Source organism: Idiotropiscis lumnitzeri, chromosome 4, assembly GCF_059441095.1.
Source record: "Idiotropiscis lumnitzeri isolate Australia: NSW breed Sydney's pygmy pipehorse chromosome 4, RoL_Ilum_1.0, whole genome shotgun sequence".
NCBI classification, from domain to species: Eukaryota; Metazoa; Chordata; class Actinopteri; order Syngnathiformes; family Syngnathidae; genus Idiotropiscis; species Idiotropiscis lumnitzeri.
Window position 1 is genome coordinate 21,951,798 of NC_142394.1, and position 15,528 is coordinate 21,967,325.

Genomic DNA, 15,528 nt, shown 5'->3' on the forward strand with positions numbered 1-15,528 from the left:
GCTGTGTAACGAACAGAGGTAATTCATTACATTTTTCATGTATTAAAATATTGTCCATAATAAATACAATAATGTCTTTTTGCTATGTTCTTAGAACTAAATGGTTGACAATTCCGCCTGAGCTAAGTGAGCTATCGCCAGTTTAGCACAAAATAAACTTCAGCGGGATGGCTAAGTTTTGGAGAAAATATAAAGCCAAATAATTCCTGTGCTTTTCCTTAACAAATATGAGAAACATTTAATGAGGCTATATTAAGAAGTGAGTAATATTCAGCATACTTTAAATCACTTAAGTGTTTATGTAATTTTGAAGAGACAATTTTAGACGTTGGTGGTTTCACAAAGCGGATGTGTCTATTTAATGCAGAGTCAAAAAATCGTTTTTCCAGTGGCAGTTGCATAACTTCACTAAAACGCTCTTGACCACTGCTGACTGTCTTTATACTTCCATGACTGGACGGCGGAATAGCAGCCATCGCAACACAATCACGCATGACCTCACAAGAGCAAAACCACTGGCATACCAGAGTCTATATTTAAAAGTCAACCCCGGGGATGTTTTTTTTTTTTTTATTTGCGCAATTTCAAATGTGGTCACCGAGTACAGAATAGTTTGTGTGAATGAGTCCGTGACATAGAGAAGGTAAACACAAGGCAACCGAGAGACAGCATCTAACCATCAGCAAGATAACGAATGCAGAAGAAAAGAAAAGAAGTCCGTCAGCGTCATTAGGCTGCCAGACACCAAAAACGCTCGGAAGTGGGCCGGGGCTGCAAACCGCCACCTTCCAGACAAATTCCGCCTCGTCGGCCGTCCCACGTCTGGCTCTCAAAAGGCTGTCTCTCGCGCTCTCCTCCTACCACAAATCCCAGAAGCAGCAACAGAGGAGGAGAAGGAGAAGGCGTTTTAAATGGATGCCTTTTGGTGAAAAAGCGTTCGCATCCTGTTTACGCCGGGGCACATTTGAGGCGCGGACCGCAGCGAGCTGGCAGAGCCTCGGCCCGCTCACTTGGACACGGCTCCTCTTTTTCGTTCTCTTTCTCTTGTCTAGCTACAGTACAAACAATCACAAGGAAGAGTGGACATAAAAGAATCCTTTGCTAAAAGACGCATGTGGAAGTACTGAAGAAGTTCAGTACAGCTTTTGGTTACTGTATAGTGTAAAGTGCATCTGGAAAGTATTCACAGATTTATTTCAATTTTTTTTGGGGGGGGGTTGATGAATGTATAAGGTAAAATGCAAAAAGTGCTGTGAATACTTTCCATATGCGCTGTATGGATGAACTTATTTACAGTCTCAAATGGAGATTTCGGGGGATGGGGTGTGTCAGCGACACTTGCAGGACTTGACCACCATGTTGGAAAGCTGTTCCACACGGGGGCTGCGTCCGATGAAGTACATGATGGTGAGAGGCTCCAAGTCCTGGGGGACACAGCAGGGCGACGCCGACGCTTCGGGGTTCAGCTTGTTGTACAGCGGCAGGATCTAACATACACAAACAAACACAGGCACAGTTTGAGCTTTTTTTTCCCCCACACGCTTAGTTAGAACTAATATTTGCTAGTTATATATAGTCCGGTAGAACAATTGTCAGTGCAAAGATGTGTTAGTTGTGTGTGCTGTCCTGCGAGCCACGCGACGTGTTGTCGCGCTCTTTCTGTTTATGGAGGCCATACGAAGTGACAGGAGATTTACTGTATGAGGCTGAGGTCAACCTGCGTGCGGAGTTCACGGCGTCACCAAAGGTCTGTGCATTTAATACATGCGAGCAAAAACACACACAAGCAGACACTACTTTAATTGTTTGGTGTTGACATGGAACGTGATGCCTTCACTGACATTTTGAAGGTGATGAGGAAAAACAATACCCTCCAATTTGGGACTGTCACATGTTTAAAAATAATGAAATAGATAAATCACTTTTTTTTTAACAATATGTCCAGTAAGATATTTATTTTCCCCCCTGACATAAATAATTCTAAAGATTTTTTATTATTAAAAAAAAAAAAAACGTATGCTCTGTAACTCCTAATCCCACTTAGTATGTGGCAACTAGAATTAGTTTGCATGCACCTCATATATAAGCCTTTAAAATGGAACCAATTTCAGACTTGTTTCCAGCTCTGATGTCATGTTTGCAAGGCGTTTCCACGCGAAACAAATATGGACGATGTTTGTGAACATAAAATATAGAAGCCCACCATGTTGTAGTGGTTGTTGGCGCTCCAGAGGTAAGGACAGTTGCCGGCGCAGAAGTTGGCCTTGTAACCTTTGGGCTCGTGGATCCACTTCCAGTTGAGGTCGCGCCGGAAGTCGATGTAGAGCGAGCGCAGGCAGCAGCCCGACTCGGAACCACTAACACACGCACACGTAGAAAATGTGTGTTTCAAGTCGGGTCATGGGAAAATGACAAACGAAAATGGTAATGACAATGCGAGTCTGCCAAACGTGTGAGCTAGACTAAATCAAACATGCAGCAGTCTAAACACCGAGACACCATTCTTAGTAAAAAAACACATTTGCCTCAAAAAGTCATTTCTGAGTCCATTTCATCATGAGGTACAAAAGTTTGCAGGCAGCCAGAAAAAGAGCGACAACTAATTACCAGTCTTGTAAAACTACTTCACCGGTTTCGCAACCGTCTAAAAACTACACACCCTCGAAATGTAGTTGCCAAAAGCATTTTCATTGTTATTTGAATTTGTTTCCGAATGTATTTTTATTTTAGTAACTTCGGTGTCCGTTCACTAAACTAACTATGCGTACTTCATACCGCGAGCAGGTGGCAGCGTCGGTGGCCGCCGCCGCCCTCTTCTTGCGGTTCCTCTTGGTCGGGTTGTCCACTCGGTCGCTGGGCAGCAGGGTGAGGATGAGGTGAGGCGTCTTACTGCTGAAATCCGCCTGACCTTTCACCTGGCTCTGTTTCTTTATTTGGCGCAGCTGTTCGTCATCCACGCCTACACCAAAAAAGACACATGTTGAGTGCTGTGTTGTCTCTTCATACAATGTACGTCTTGTCTTTATTTATCACTGAAGACTTTAAAGATGAGATGACATGAGATGGTTGATGGACTTTAAAAACATATCCGTTGTGATGACAAGAGGAGCTTTGGAGGCGGAGCTGCTCGCAAAGACACGTGACACTAAACAAGTCAATCTTTTTAGAGGTGCATCAATTCATCAACAACTAATCGATTATCGAATAAATCAACAGTTATTTTGAGAACTGAGTTCAGAGATGTTTGGCGTAAACGTGTCCAAATCCTCTGAATTTCATCATCTTGACAGCAGAACAATTATTTTCGTTTTTGTTCAAAATTAGACAATTGCAAACAACTTTTATTTTGGAAAACAACAATCTACATTTTTTTTTTGCTGGTTCCCTGATATTTTACAGACCAAACCAATAATTGAACGATAAAGGGATGGAAAATACTTTTTATTATTTTTCTCATACGATTCCTCAAAAATATAATGGGCAGATTAATCAATTATTAAAATAAGCGTCAGTTGCCGTCTTAAATCTTTTGTTAGCTGCCTTTTCTGAAAACATGAAGGTGAGCGAGCCATTTTGCACTTAATTAACCTCTTCAGAATGACGGCCATTTTATAACTGTTATGGTCTAAACACTTGCGCTTATTCAACCTGTGATCATGCAACATATTTGACTATGATTGATCACCAAAACAATGGTTGCTCCAAACAGAGTTAAATATGTCAATTTTCCAAGTTGAGTTCACAACATTCTGCTACATGAAATACTTAATGTCTTCAAACATGTCCAAAGAGAGATCTCTCAAAGGTGTCAAATATTTTTCTTAACGACTCCGTGCGGGACTGACAACACCCTCGTCATCTTGTCATTTGGCTACCGCTAATTAACTGGTGTTAGCTTGCTAGCATGCTACGCCACGCCGCGTCACGGCCTATTTCAAATGTTTATTCATGCGTTTGTAGTCGTTGAGGGGAGTCGGGTAAAAACAAGACCCTTGCTTGTGTCAGCAGAATCAAACATTGATGTTTTTTGTTGACATAAAAAAGGGGGGGGAGGGGCATTGGGGCGAGTGTAAATTAGGAGTGGAGGGCAGTCATTTGGGGCCTCGACGAAGCTGCGCACGCTCGTGTGTTGCTGAATAATATCGCCGTGTGTGTGGGAGAACAGCGTGGACGTTATTTAGCAGGGCGGTGTGATGCTGAATCATATAATCATTTGGTGGTTGGCACATTTCTTGTTGTCTTAGCACTTCACTGATTTTGGGAACCGTGTGTTTTGTTGAACTACTTTTACGGACCATTTAGTATTCACACAAAACATAATGACGGCTTTCTCTTAGTAAAGGTTCGGGTTGACACTGTCAGAGTGGGATTAATTTTCCAGCCCGTTTATTAATGTGGTTCGTAGTTTGTGGTGCGCAAGTGTACTGCATCATGCTGACAGCTGTTTAATGTTTTTAGTTACACAAATGAGTCATAAATATACCACCACGCAGTGACTGTGCCCAAAGAGATGGTCAAGTGTGCCTCAGGAAGTGATGTCATTTCACTTTATTGGTCTGAAAATCATTTACTTACGACAAATAATATATCTTTGTCTGCATCGTACAGTGACAGTCAGAACGATTAAACGTCTTTCCACTTGATGCTGAACGGGAAGATGGCATAATGAACCTGCATATGCACCTCTTGCAGAAGTGCTAACCACGATTTCACCGTCACCACAACAACATTAATACATGACTAAATTAACACCAGCCTGTGTCAATCAAAACCTCATTATCGTCATAGAGGCAATTTCTTTGTGTATAAAACTGCAGCAAACCTGCAAAGAGAGCCTCCAGTTCCTCACTCTTGTTGGGCACAATGTTGTTGGTGGCGGGGACGAAGGTGCAGCATGGACAGTGGACGCCCAGCTTCAAGCCCAGATTGTTCTCTGGCAGCAGGAGAGAAGGAAAAGACTCGTGTGAGAAGAACACCAAGAATGTGTTTCAATTCCGGAAGAGAAATGACGCTGACCTGGCTCCGACACCCAGTCCTTGACGGTTTCGGTGACGTCCACGGAGACCCAGGCCCCCCGCGCCCGCGGCTGCACGGTGCGAGAGTCAATGTAGCGCTGCGTGGACGTGCTCTCCTCATCCGGCTTCAGCAGCTGATGCGACACACACACATTGACATTGATGTTGAGTTCCTTCTGGTGTGCGTATTGAACGCAGAAACAGTTTGAAGCAAGCAATCGGCCTGTTGCTTGGTGTGACGTTTGTTTATTGTTGCTTGTATCATTCCCACAGCCCTAATCACCATGTAGGATTTTTATATAGCAGATTATATAGTTCACTAAAAAGTCCCATTAAATAGTGATTAGGGAATCGATCATTTTCTCATTCCCTGCTCCCAAATGACCAAAAAGGGATGTTTATATGGTGGGCTACGTAAGTGAGTCAGCCGTCAAAATGAAAAGTCATTTTCCTCCACTTGACGTCACGTTGTAATTCAACATCATCTGGTCGAGCTCCCGCAATATTTAACAAATAAACAATGATATTGAGTGTTTTACAAAATGAATCAAATTAAAATTTGTATCCACTCCCCCACTGCTCCCGTCATCTGTCTGACATTTTTTTCTTCGTTTTTTCTGTATCAGCGCAATCGTTACATCGTTTATTTACTTCTTTTTAAAATTCATTAAGGCACCAAAAAGGTTGTATCTTCTATTTATTTTTTAAGAAAAGCACTGTTTTACCCTATTAGAAGTACTGCATTTCTACACTTTTTTCTTACTAAAAATTTAAAAAAAAAAAGAAAAAAAAAAAAGACAATATTATCGAAGTTACACCAAAAAGTTTATACCTTTCACCTCAGTCTGCCGATTTTAATTTACATGTTAGAACCTCTTCGTTTTAATGTTGTCATCATGATTGACGGAACACAAGACCACAGCGGTAATTTGTTAATCCTGTGAGGTAAACTAAATATGACAAGAAACCATTACTCAAAATGTGAAATTGCCACTACACTCAATAAAAACGCATGTCGTCAGTTTGAACCTGTAACAGTTATTCATTCCATTTCCATTCTTTCCGATAAATCATGAAGTTTAAAGGCATGTTAGAAATGTGCAGGATTATGCAAAAACGGGTTGCCACAAACACTTTGTGGAGGGGTAAAGAAGAAGCCATTAAATGTTGGGGCAGTTCCTGGATTCTCCGTGTTAAGTGTTTGTCCTTGGCACCGGTCTGTGCTCATTTTGAGTGCTCATTTCCACTGCGGGAAAGGAGGCTCATTTACTCGATTGGACCGAAATAACACATACGAACCTCCTGTGCTCATAAACTTCAAAAAAGGGAAGAAAAAAAACAAAACAGGAGGCATGCAAATGAAGGTGACTCGTTCCCCTGGGAATTCTCTGGAAGGTGTGAAATATTTACCCGCAGCTGGAAAACATATTCGACTCAGCAGATTGTTGACATATTCACAACTGCGTTTGTTTCTTTTACGACACGTGGGCACGGCATTAAATGTCCGTTTGCTTCTTACAAACAAAAGATAGGGCACAGTCGTGACCTGATAGATCTCCACTCTCTGCTCGGAAGCCCGGGACTGCGGGTTGGGGGCTCGGAAGATCCTGAACTCAGCCTTGACCAGCGTGCTGTTCGTCAGGTCCACGCTGCTCACGTCGAACAGGACGCTTCTATAATGCGGGTCCAGCGGCAGCGGCTGCACAGCGTCTGCGGGCGGGAACCAAATGACACAATGACAAAGCGAAACGCATACCTGCTTACTCACGGCGAGTGGTTGACCGGCCGTCCAAGTCACGGTACAGTACATAATGGTTGGGATGAAAAAAAAGAAAAAAAAAGAAAGGTTTTGACAGTGAGGAACTGCCTGGTGTGGCTTTGGCCTTTGTCATACTGGATGGATTGCAGGGATTATGTAACCAGCGTATTCCTCCGATGCCAGTGTGTGTGTTTCTCTCATTTCAGTCGCACGTCCACCATTGACGTGATGTCTGGGGAAAGCAGACGCACAGGCAGTGACTTTTCAACCTTTTATGCCACACTTCCGTGCACGTCAGGGGTAGGGGACAAATACAGTTTAATACAACACCCACGCAACCCTCTTCTGTTCTATGGAGAGAATATTGCACTCTTTTTGTTTGCTTTGATCTGAGCCATATACAGAATGAAAGGATATGTTGCTTGATTATACCTTGAGAGACGTATATATCTTATCTGCCTAGCATGTGCCAGAGAGATTTTGTTCTGACATCTGTGACATTAAAAAAAGAGTGCATTTACATCATCTTGTGGGAGGGAACATATTGGAGATCTGCATGTGTTGCCATTGCTTGTGTTCTAAGATATTTTGTTTAAAGTAGCATCATGACAAGATTTCCCAAAAATTGCAGTCCCAAAATGCTCAGTCTGGTTAGAAGGGGGAAAGGCAAGCTGAGTGACAAGCATCAAGAATTTAAAAAAAATAGAGGACAACTTGGTAGGACTCAGAATGGCAACAATTGAGGCAAGCCAAAATGATCAATAGTATATAAAGTAATTAGTTGTGACAATTTGCTCCGCTGTGTATTTAAAAGAGACATTATGGAAAATCCCTTTTACATTTAATTGCTCGTAGACAAAATATTTGTGTCCACTCCACTAATTGACTGTTGTAATTCAGCAGTTTGGTGATGAAGTGCTGCCTCCACAAATAAAGAATACCACAAATGCTTTCATTATTGAGGCTTGCATACACTTTGCTGTTGGCAATTGCTTTTAGAGTCTTGGGGATCAACTAATATCCAGCCGCTAGCTAGTTGCAGTGGTAACGAATGCTGTAATGTATCGAGCCAAAGGTTAAGAACGCAGGGTGAGCACCTGAGCCTGGAGGTATTTTGACAAAAGTCAAAGAAATGTGATTCTGACACTGATTTTCGGGAACTGATTTCAATTGTGTGTCTGTAATAGGTCTCCATTATGGTACAACAATAAAACCGTATTTAAGTCTGCCTCTTCGGTGTTTTATGTCACAATGCCACAACACAGATTGTTTCAGTCAATCAAAATTCAAGGAAGTCAAAAATGCTGACCTGGATAGACGAAAGAGATGGAAATATGATTGAATTATTCAATTGTGGCGTGTGTAGACGCGGCTTGAAAAACGCCCCTCATTGTCATAAAAACCTTGTGATTAACAGTCTGTCATTTCTCCTCGCTAATTTGCTCTCTTTGTATTTTCGGCGGACAAAGGAATCTGATTTCAGAAAATGATGCAATCATCTTTTTACTTGTCAATCATAAATTGAGATGGATTAAAAAAATATATGGCTCTTCAAAGCAATGCTGACTCATTAATAACGCCAAGGCCATTTTTTGTTGTGGCAAGTTGAGTGCGCGGGGCAGTCTCCAAATATTTTCTTTTTCGCTACTGTCCATTTCCATATAGTTTTTTTTTTGCCTTCGTGGCAATTATCAATAATCAATCATCCACAGATTTTCATTGGGTCAGGCTCAGTCTCTATCCCTCACGAATACCGAAATTCAGTAACATTACTGTAGTTTACAGACATTTGGTTGTGAAACTTTTTTTGAGTGATGTCTACTGTACAATGTCTGTATTCTACTTCCCCCTGAAGCCAAAAGCACGCACACCTGTGCATACAATATTTTTGAAGCATGACATTACATCATGATGCACAAAGTGTAAAATTATTTACTTTCTATTTAATTATTGTTTTGTTTTTTTTTAATATAAAAACAAATAGTAGAGCGATGTTATTTTTATTAAAGCAGATGTCAAGTCAGAAATGTTATTTGCAATTAAAATATTTTACATTACTCCAATCGTCTAAACACATGACTGTGATAAATATTGCATGGTTGGGATGAGAATTAACCATATTTATCAACCCATTTTCAACCATCCAAGGAGGCTGACATTTTATACGGCACCGCCCCCTGCTTGCGTTGTGACGTCACGGCTCACCTGTTTTCTGTGTTTGAACACAATGACAACAAGTGGACATGCATCTTAACGAGACCTGCTGCCATCTAGCGTAAGAACATTTACAACTGTTTTGCCTGTCACTTGAAGTCGCTGACATATAAAGATGAACAAGGTTTTGTGCATTATTTGATGAAATCTACTTACTGGTTTGCGTGCGCTGGGGCAGCATGTCAATCCTCTGCACTTCTTTAGCGTAGTAGTCCTCCTCGCTGCTCTCCCGTTCGCACGTCGAGTCGGCCAGACCCGCTCGCTCCTTTAGAAGCTCCCGAGTGCTGTTGTACAGCAACATGACCTCCGCGGGCACCGCGCCGCCGGCCGCCGCCGCCGCCTCGTCGTCGTCGTCTTCCGGCGGGCTCTGGATGCGCAGCTTGCTGAGGATCTGCCCGCGCACAGCTTCGATGCGCCGCGACTTCTGCTCGTCCAGGTTGATGAAGGCGCAAGTGTTGATGCCCTTGACCAGCGCGACAGACAGCCGGAGAAGGAGCAACAGAGCCAAGCGAGACAGCCACATGGTCCGAAGAGGGGATGGGAGCGAGAGAGAGTCCCCGAACGGCCGCGGTGGCAGTCAGACTGTTTGTGTGTGCGTGGGAAAAACTCCACAAGGGAAGGGAGATTGTAACTAAAAACCGATACTAAATTCTGATCATGGACACGAGCGTCAGGGAGTTAAAGCCACCACGATAAACAAATACTACTCCCAAAAGCAAAATTTAAAAATAATGGAGGCTGATAGATATCAGGCTAGATTTAACGGTAAACCACAAATCGACAATTACACACTTAATCATGAAATCCTATTAAAAAAAAGTATCAGTTTACATAAAAAAATAGTTTAATAACTGGTGGACGACTTATGACTAAACTCCAGTGTTTAAAAATTCTAGGCAAGCTAGCAACTGCACGAGCACCTTGGAAATAAGTTTTCCAAACCTTAAACTAGAGATCAAGCGTAAATAACAATTAAAACGATAAATGTATATGTAGTCCACCAGTGCCCAGCCTTCGGGTAATAAAAAGAACTCAGCCCATGATAAGCTCACCTCCCGGGCAGTGCACGGCGTTCAGTCCCCTCACCTCCGACAAGCACATCCGCGGGGCCAAAGGGGCCACATAGCCGACTCCGATCAACCTACCTACGGTGTTTCACGACCAGAAAAGCTCGTACTACCCTCGAAGAAGTTCTTGGTACTCTCCAAAAGGCTCTTATTACCCCCCCCCCCCCTCCGAAAAAACGTATTACAAAAGCTCTTCTTATCCTCGCTACAGATAAACAAAACGTAGCTAAACAAACGGGGGAAAGTGCTGATTTATGTTGTAAAACCAAAGTCGAGTAGTGCCCCCTCGCACAAACATTAAAACACGGGGAGGAAAAAAAGCAGAGTTGAAAGATGTATGAAAGAAGTCCTTGTGGCGGAGGGGCCGCGTCTAGGGCAGATCAAGCGGGGTCCGCTGGTATGCGTGCAGACCTGCTGCGGGATGGAGCTCCATCACGAGCCGCGCCGACTGAGCCACGCAGCCCCAGAGAAAGGAGAGCCGGAGGCGGGGCTGGCCTGGTCGCGGCCGCCGGTGTGTGTGGGCGGTTGGGAGGCGGGCTGCTACCGAAAGGGGAAGGGAGTGTGACTTGTGGATAAGAGCCATTTCACTCTCACCAAAGTGGGCGCACAAACACAGTGAGAGACACATTTAATTTATTCTAAAAATAACAACAATCCTCAAGTGGCCGGTAAATGGAGACTGAAGCTGACAGCTCGGAGCTAGCCTGCTGAGCAAGTGGCAAAAACGTGGCTTCTTAGCTTTGTTATTTCAGTCGCGTTATAATCATTAAAGCACACATACATACACACAATCCAATAATAGAGGCCTTTGACATTTGTGCAACACAAAATTGCACAAATATCATGATCCTCAAGTTGCCTGTTAATTGGAAAAGGAGCTAACTGGCCTCTCGGTTAGCATAAAGGCAAGATAGCTTAATAAAGCCATGTTTTAATCAAATGTAAAACAACAATGATAACGTTTTTAAAGTAAAAAAGGATATATAACATATGTTGTTTAATTAAAACAAACAAACTGTAAAAAGGCACATCCATGCCAACCAGAACAGTTAGCAGCTAACATTAGCGCAGTTGACCCAACAACAAATGGGAGTCTTCATGAAAATTTAAAAAAATAATAGATGAGTGTATGATGCCGACTGCAAATAATGCAGTACGACAAAGTTAAAAATTAAGAGCAGAAGGATTAAAAGAAACATTTTAAGGAATGGTTTCACTCTAACATCAATTGATACATGACATACTGATTAATTCCAACACCCAAAGTGCAGCTGTTGTTAAAGCACTATATAAATAAATTTGTTTGGTATATGTATGAAACATTTTTTTTAATTGTATGTAGGTGGGTTGTGTGAGCATTGGCAGCACACGGCTGGCTGACTCCAGACTATGTAATGACTACACTCTTGCAGGCTAAAAAAAAAGCATCCTCATTCCATAAAAAAAGAAAAACGCTGAACTAGAGAAAAGCTGTAGAATTAAACAGCATTAGTTGATTGTAGCTGTTTCAAAGGAGAGGCTCAAAACGCCTCTCTGCGTTTGACATCACTCAGCAGGCTACTTTATCTTCCAGCCATCTCGTTAATTACAGTTCAGGATTTGCACAGGACTGTTAATCTGTCATGGGTGGTTTTTATTGGTGCTCTGCTGCCATCGCATCATACTGTCATTATAGTTGTGGGCACAGGCCTGTAATTGCTTTAAGTAGAAGGAAAGAAAGGTAGGACTCGGCCTGCCTCCGGGTTTTGGGTCGCGGCGCACGCACCCACTCCCACTTTTTGGAAAACGATAATGTCGTTTAACGCGTCTGCTTCGACTTGCCTTGCTAAAGATGAAGACAACTTGGCGGGTTAGTTGTGCTCAAAAGAAAGCAAAGCAGGTGGTTGTGATGGGTGTGATGGGGGTTTGGCCGGTTTGTTGCTTTTGCATGCTGTGACGTGTGGCTTCAAAATGAAAAAGAAAAAAAAAAAGGGAAAATTGTGAAAAACAACTTCCACCCTGTCTGCTGCCCTTTTTTCCGCCGAGCCAAATATAGACGAGCGGCTGCCACGTCATCTGGACCTCTCTGCTCTATACAATCACACTCTCTCTCTCAACAGTCACGTTAGCTTATTTTCACACAGACACACTCACAACTACTATCAAATAGTCACATTCCCTTACACTCTCATATTAACATTTGTTCTCTCAGTCATAGAGTGTGAGAGTAAATGATTGTGACTAAAAAATAAAAGTACATGTAAGCTTTTACATAATCACAATTACACTCTCGAAGTCACATACTCACTTACACAAGCTCTCATGCAATCAGACTCACTCAGTCACACCAACTTGAAATCAAGGCTCACACGCACTTGACCATTCACACTCACACGTTTACTCATTCACTACTCGCCGAGTAAAAAAATGGATCTTTGACGTCTTTAGCCGTCAATGGTAGTAAATGAGTTAAGTCAAACTCGCAGTCACAAACACCTTCAGTCCCATCACCTCAGCTCGCAGGTGACACTCACTTGACCACTCCCATGCAGTCTTTCACAAAAACTCTCACACAGTTGCATTTACTGGCACTCACAGTCACATACACTGGCTCAAAGTCTCAGCTCACAATCACGCTCTCACACACAAACTCACTCACTCAAACTCTGAGACTTGCAGGCACTCATGCTTACATTTACTCTCACACATACACACACACTCAAACTCTCAGGTGACAGGCACTCATGCTCACATTACACGCTCCGACTTGAACTCTCAGATGCAGGCACTCACACACTTAAAGTAACACGCAGTAGGTCACACACTCACATACAATCAGTCATAAATGTGTACACTCATTTATTCTCTCATGCACAATCTCAAACGGTCACTCTTTGACGCATACATTCACACTCTTGTCACCGACTCAGTCTCTCAATCACACACACACTCACTGGGTCTCACACACGCCTACATTCACTTGCTCACAGTGTCTGTTACACACGTACACACGCACATCATGTCGACATTCACTCACAGCTATAATAAAGTTGATCCTTGTTGGCCACAAAAACCTAACTGCACTTGTGGCTGTCGAGGGAATCTCAGCTTGGATTTATTGAAAAACGGAAGAAATGGTCACAAAAATAAATACAGATAAAAGAACATGGGTTTTAATCTCCATTTGGAGGTCATTTTGCTGGCAAAAAGTAAAAAAAAAAAAAAAGAACATCCTATCATTGTCTGGCATCAACCCAAACCACAGTCCAACCAAGTTCTTTGGTGTCTACACCTCATCTTCATTAAGCAGCATGTTGGGGATCCCTTTGGAAATGGGGAACTGCCGCCCTGACTCGGGGCACTGCAGACAGCCCTCAATCACCTCCACCTGGGGAAACACACATGTGAATCGCACAACCGCCACTGGAGGTCGCCAGATCTCAATAACAGATAAACAGTAACAACAGGAAGTACATAAAGTCGCCACATTGGATGTGGCAAACCTGCCAATAAACTAATGCAAATCAATGGACTGAACTTCAAAAAGTAACAATCTATAAAGTGCACAATAAATGACTCACATCCATACTCACATTTTGGAAACAGAAATAACGTATGTAATTTTTGCCTTTTTATAAATGTTTACTCTGCAGCAACACATGTAGACAGACATAATAGAACAATACTCACATGCATATATTCTTTATCCTCTGCGAAAAATGATAAACACGACACCAGCTTTCTGAGTCAGTTGTAAAACTCTTCATTTGTATCGGTATATTTGTAGTACAATGGGTCCGGGTGGTCAAGGCGCGCACACCAGAATTTTCATTGGGAAAAGAGTGTTTTGGGTAATGAGTATGGTCAAAGAACGAATTAACCTAATAAAACAAGGCAGCACTGCAAAAATAAAAATGATTGTTCAGTCTTAATCAAATAAGCATGTACAGCAACCAAAAGAGGAATTTTCACTCACTGCTGCACTTAGCCACATCTTATAATGTGACCCCCCCCCCCCACACATATCAATGAACAATTCATCGCTTCCAATAAATGGTTTTGAAGCAATCATAAACAATAGACAAGAGCACTCACCTCCAAGATAACTCTGTGCACCTTCTTGAGGAACTCTTCGTTGTTCTCAAAATCAGCCACCAGTTCACTGGGCAGGTCTTGTCGCTGACCCAACTACGAAGGCAAAGTTTACCCCAATTTATGTGTATTGTTTTCATATCCTATGTTCAATTCATGATTTGTCAGCACCTCATCTGCAGCTTGTAGCAGAGCACTCCACTCCAGCTTGGGGATCATGCGACTGACGAATTGAGCATTAAAGTCCACCTCATTCACCTTTACCTCCGTTGCCTACAAATGTAAAAAGAATAACATTAAAGGAGACATGGAAAAGTGACATTTTAATGACTTGTATAACTATAGTAGGGTATTGGAGAAGTGACCCCCAACACCTGTGCTGCTGCTACAACAATTAAATGCTATACCAGTAGATGACAGGAGGTATACCCATGGTGTACCCATGTATACAACTATTGCAAACTGCAGCAATAGTTTTTTTTTTTTTTTGCAGAGGATAAAGACAATATGACTAAGAAATGTATGATCTGTCTATACAAGCGTTGTCAATTTGATTGAAAACCATTCTTCCTTCTATTTTTAACGGCACCTGTCTCCATTGGCTTTATAGGAGCCTGTCACAGCACTCATATTCAAACAATGGGAAATTTAGATTCTTCAATGAACTGAATATGTATGTTTTGGAACGTGTGACAGGAAGGCCGGAGCACACATTTGAACCCACACCCTCAGAAGTGTGAGGCAGACGCGCTAACCACTATTAGAATCATTTTTTTTTAATTTCAATTCACATACTTACACACAGTCAGACAACTATTCGTTTAACATTGTTAAGTCTCAACACAATCGATTTTGGAACGAACGGGAACTAATTTACATAAGCTAGGAGCGGGCATCCATTATTTTATTGGCATTGCTAAATGCTGACCACAGACTCAGAATTCGCCCAAAAACGTAGCTGGTCTTCGCAATAAGGTTCCAATTAAAATAAAAGAAAATAATAATAGTTACAAGTGACGTCTCACGCGGTTAGCACCGTTTTCGGTTCACGTTATCGTTGTTTTTTTACCTTTATGAGCAGCGGGTATCCGTTCGTGACGCCCTTGACATGAGAAGTCAGCATGTTATGCGTCAAAAGCTTCATGTTAACGCAAACCAAATAGAAATGTGTGAATAAATATATATATTTAAAAGAACAAACGTTGTAAATCGAATATGTCACAGAGCAATGCTAGACATGTGGACCGGAAGTTACGTCGCTTCAAAGTTCCCCGGAAACTTTTGTTCGTATACAAGATTCCGTGTACAAAAATCTAAAAGACATTAATTGAATGGGAATACCTCTCAACACATCAATTTAAATGCCAAACTCGAAACATAACTGTAACATCAGACATCTAAA

General features: G+C 42.2%; 2 protein-coding genes across 3 annotated transcripts; both read right to left on the reverse strand.

The window, feature by feature from the left end:
- Nucleotides 1-573: 573 nt before the first annotated feature.
- Nucleotides 574-10,211, reverse strand: tgfb5 (transforming growth factor, beta 5). 2 transcript variants are annotated; one of them, XM_088293622.1, is made up of 8 exons: nucleotides 9,145-10,211; nucleotides 6,562-6,725; nucleotides 5,017-5,149; nucleotides 4,823-4,933; nucleotides 2,776-2,959; nucleotides 2,204-2,357; nucleotides 1,295-1,487; nucleotides 574-857 (listed from the first exon to the last, which is right to left on the reverse strand). In XM_088293622.1, exons 1-7 carry the CDS (start codon nucleotides 9,509-9,511, stop codon nucleotides 1,329-1,331), a joined length of 1,272 nt encoding a protein of 423 aa, XP_088149748.1. In that variant the 5' UTR covers nucleotides 9,512-10,211; the 3' UTR covers nucleotides 574-857; nucleotides 1,295-1,328. The 2 variants fall into 2 exon arrangements, with proteins under 2 accessions (XP_088149748.1, XP_088149747.1); XM_088293621.1 differs by having other exon boundaries at nucleotides 574-1,487.
- Nucleotides 10,212-13,125: 2,914 nt separating this feature from the next.
- On the reverse strand, nucleotides 13,126-15,439 carry trmt112 (tRNA methyltransferase activator subunit 11-2). Its single transcript, XM_088292553.1, has 4 exons — nucleotides 15,196-15,439; nucleotides 14,298-14,399; nucleotides 14,130-14,222; nucleotides 13,126-13,422 (listed from the first exon to the last, which is right to left on the reverse strand). Exons 1-4 carry the CDS (start codon nucleotides 15,268-15,270, stop codon nucleotides 13,321-13,323), a joined length of 372 nt encoding a protein of 123 aa, XP_088148679.1. The 5' UTR covers nucleotides 15,271-15,439; the 3' UTR covers nucleotides 13,126-13,320.
- Between the last annotated feature and the right edge of the window lie 89 nt (nucleotides 15,440-15,528).

Bases quoted from the DNA above. Each gene is read 5' to 3' on its own strand.
- tgfb5 (XM_088293622.1), bottom strand. From the start codon at position 9,511: ATGTGGCTGTCTCGCTTGGCTCTGTTGCTCCTTCTCCGGCTGTCTGTC. The intron at 6,726-9,144 runs GTAAGTAGATTT...TCCCGCCCGCAG, and splicing joins GCCCCAGCGCACGCAAACCA to ACGCTGTGCAGCCGCTGCCG. The intron at 2,358-2,775 runs GTATGAAGTACG...TGCGTGTGTTAG, and splicing joins GACGCTGCCACCTGCTCGCG to TGGTTCCGAGTCGGGCTGCT.
- trmt112 (XM_088292553.1), bottom strand. From the start codon at position 15,270: ATGAAGCTTTTGACGCATAACATGCTGACTTCTCATGTCAAGGGCGTC. The intron at 14,223-14,297 runs GTGCTGACAAAT...TTGCCTTCGTAG, and splicing joins TGCTACAAGCTGCAGATGAG to TTGGGTCAGCGACAAGACCT. The intron at 13,423-14,129 runs GTGAGTGCTCTT...GTGTTTCCCCAG, and splicing joins TGCACAGAGTTATCTTGGAG to GTGGAGGTGATTGAGGGCTG.